Genomic DNA, 2,362 nt, shown 5'->3' with positions numbered 1-2,362 from the left:
TCACACCTCAGCATCATTGAAGAGAGTTGTATGAATAACAGACGCACCTCTCCCTTTCTTTTTGAGTTCCTTATCATTTGATACATTGCAACTAGGTAATCTATTCAACCGAGCTGTGCCAACATAATGAATACCTTCTTTTTCACAAATTGATACAAGATTCATACCTGTGAACCAATTGTCACAATATATTTTGTGTCCTACATTCCTAGGAATGTTTTGAAGAAGTCTCAGTACAATATTTCCTGATGACATAATATCAGGTTGACCAGGACAAGTTTGTATAGCCCCATCATAAATCTCAAAATTATTGATTAGTCTATCTACCCCGCATAACACAAATATTTTATAGCTCCACTTCTTAGGCTTCTTTTGATTATACTGTTTGAGCCCCGATTTACCTTTGAAAGGCACAATTTGTTCATCACAAGAAAAATGTTCCCCTGGAACCATTTTTGAGAAGTTTGCATTCAATGCATCAGCTAAAGGCCTAATTTTAAAAAGTTTAGCTGAGCAGTTTTCAGGACGTTTCTCATTATCGACCACATGAAGATTTTTTTTTATTGTTTCAAATCTCCTACGACTCATGACATCTGCTACTTTATCGTAACGCATCTCTCTATCCCAATACATTCGACTACAACTCATTTTTACAATACACATCAATAAAATTACTCCAAAGAACTGCTCAATTTCCTTTTCATTTACATCTAGAGGCCTATTTATATCACATTACGATTTGACTCTACAACAATGTTTGATAAAATTTTATCATCCAATATATCACAAAAATATTGAATTGGTTCTTTTACAGGCTGACCTTCATATAGTTTTCCAGTGAATGGAACATTGATAGTGGGTATTTCATCTGGATCCTTTCTTCTCCAAATTTGGGGTCTTTTTTTATTACGATTACCTCTAGGACCATTCGATGTGGCAGCCGCAGTGGGACTATTTTGTTCATCAGGTTCATCTGGATCTTCGGTTTCACTTTCTTCTGTAACTTCTGAATCATCTACACAGAAAAAAATGCCATTTATAAGTAAATATTTCTATATTCAGAAATAAGCCTATGATAGGTAAATAATGTGGAAATTAATTAATTTGTGTCATTGAAGTAAATTAATTTATGCTTACCGGAAGATTCTGAATCTTGTTCTAACGCTTCAAAAGAATTTTTGGTTCAGCTTCATTTTCTGATTCATCAGAGGATGAGCTGTCATCAGGATCAGAGTCAACTGGAATTGGCGCAGCAACTCTTTTCCTCCTTCCGTAAAAGAGTTTTGAATTGAAAGATGCCATAGTATCCCTAACTTGTTTGCCTAAAAATAAAAGAAAATTGTACTTTTATAGAAGACTATTCTAATAATTTAAAGCATAGTTATACATACGCAGGTTGCCTACGTTTATAGTAAGTACTTTTAGAAAATATTGAAAATAAATCGATATAGAAAAAAATGTTGGGAATTTTTTTTTTTTTAATATATATTTGCCGTATATTAAAATTTACAATGAAATAAATCGTGTTAATAAATAAGAGAGCTGGAGCAAGCAGAAGACATAAACTGTCTTATCATCGAGCCCCATTTACATTGAAAAAAAATCGTCAGCTTATATATAAAAAAAGAAAAGTAGCAAAGTACATAATAAGCATTTTAGACGTTAGTTACAATATAAATATAAGTGTTGAAATATAATGCAATATATCAAAAATTAACAAAAGTTAAATATAAATAAAACAGCAACAAAAGAGAAGTAGTGTCAATAACTATTTTTTAGATAATTTATATTATTTATTTTAAAAGAGATATTTTAAATCAAGGTCATTTTGCAATAAGAGACTCTTAGATTCTTTCCTGAATTGTTCCAAAGAGATGTTTTGAATATTATTTTTTTTTGTAATAAATTTAAAAAAATGTTTCCACAGAAACGGTCCACGATATTGAATTTGGTAAGAACCTAGTTTTAAATTAGTTTTTGGTACAATGAAGTTGTTAATTGAAAATTTAGTAGGATACTTGTGCGAGATTTCACTAAAGTAAGACTGAAACACAATAGGAGAAAGCCCACGTTTTATTTTAAACATGAATTGTAGAACCTGGTGTATATTAAGTTTATAGATACTTAGGGCACCAAGCTTCCTTAAAAGAGGTTCGCAATGAAAAGTTCTGTGTGCACCAAATACAATCCTGCATGCGTGTTTTTGCTTACTATAAAGTTTTTTTAATTTACTATAATTAGTACTACCCCATACAATATTACAGTACGAGATAAAACTATGAATAAATGAAAAGTATATTTTTTTTAAGGAAGCAGTGTTAAGATATGGTTTAGTTTTATATAATATGGAAATATTTATTGA

General features: G+C 30.7%; 1 protein-coding gene across 1 annotated transcript; it reads right to left on the bottom strand.

The window, feature by feature from the left end:
• Nucleotides 1-648, bottom strand: LOC136076124 (piggyBac transposable element-derived protein 2-like). The gene has a single exon (XM_065789593.1). It carries the CDS (start codon nucleotides 646-648, stop codon nucleotides 1-3), a length of 648 nt encoding a protein of 215 aa, XP_065645665.1.
• Between the last annotated feature and the right edge of the window lie 1,714 nt (nucleotides 649-2,362).

Source organism: Hydra vulgaris, chromosome 02 (genome assembly GCF_038396675.1).
Source record: "Hydra vulgaris chromosome 02, alternate assembly HydraT2T_AEP".
NCBI classification, from domain to species: Eukaryota; Metazoa; Cnidaria; class Hydrozoa; order Anthoathecata; family Hydridae; genus Hydra; species Hydra vulgaris.
This window is presented reverse-complemented; position numbering and strand designations above follow the sequence as displayed.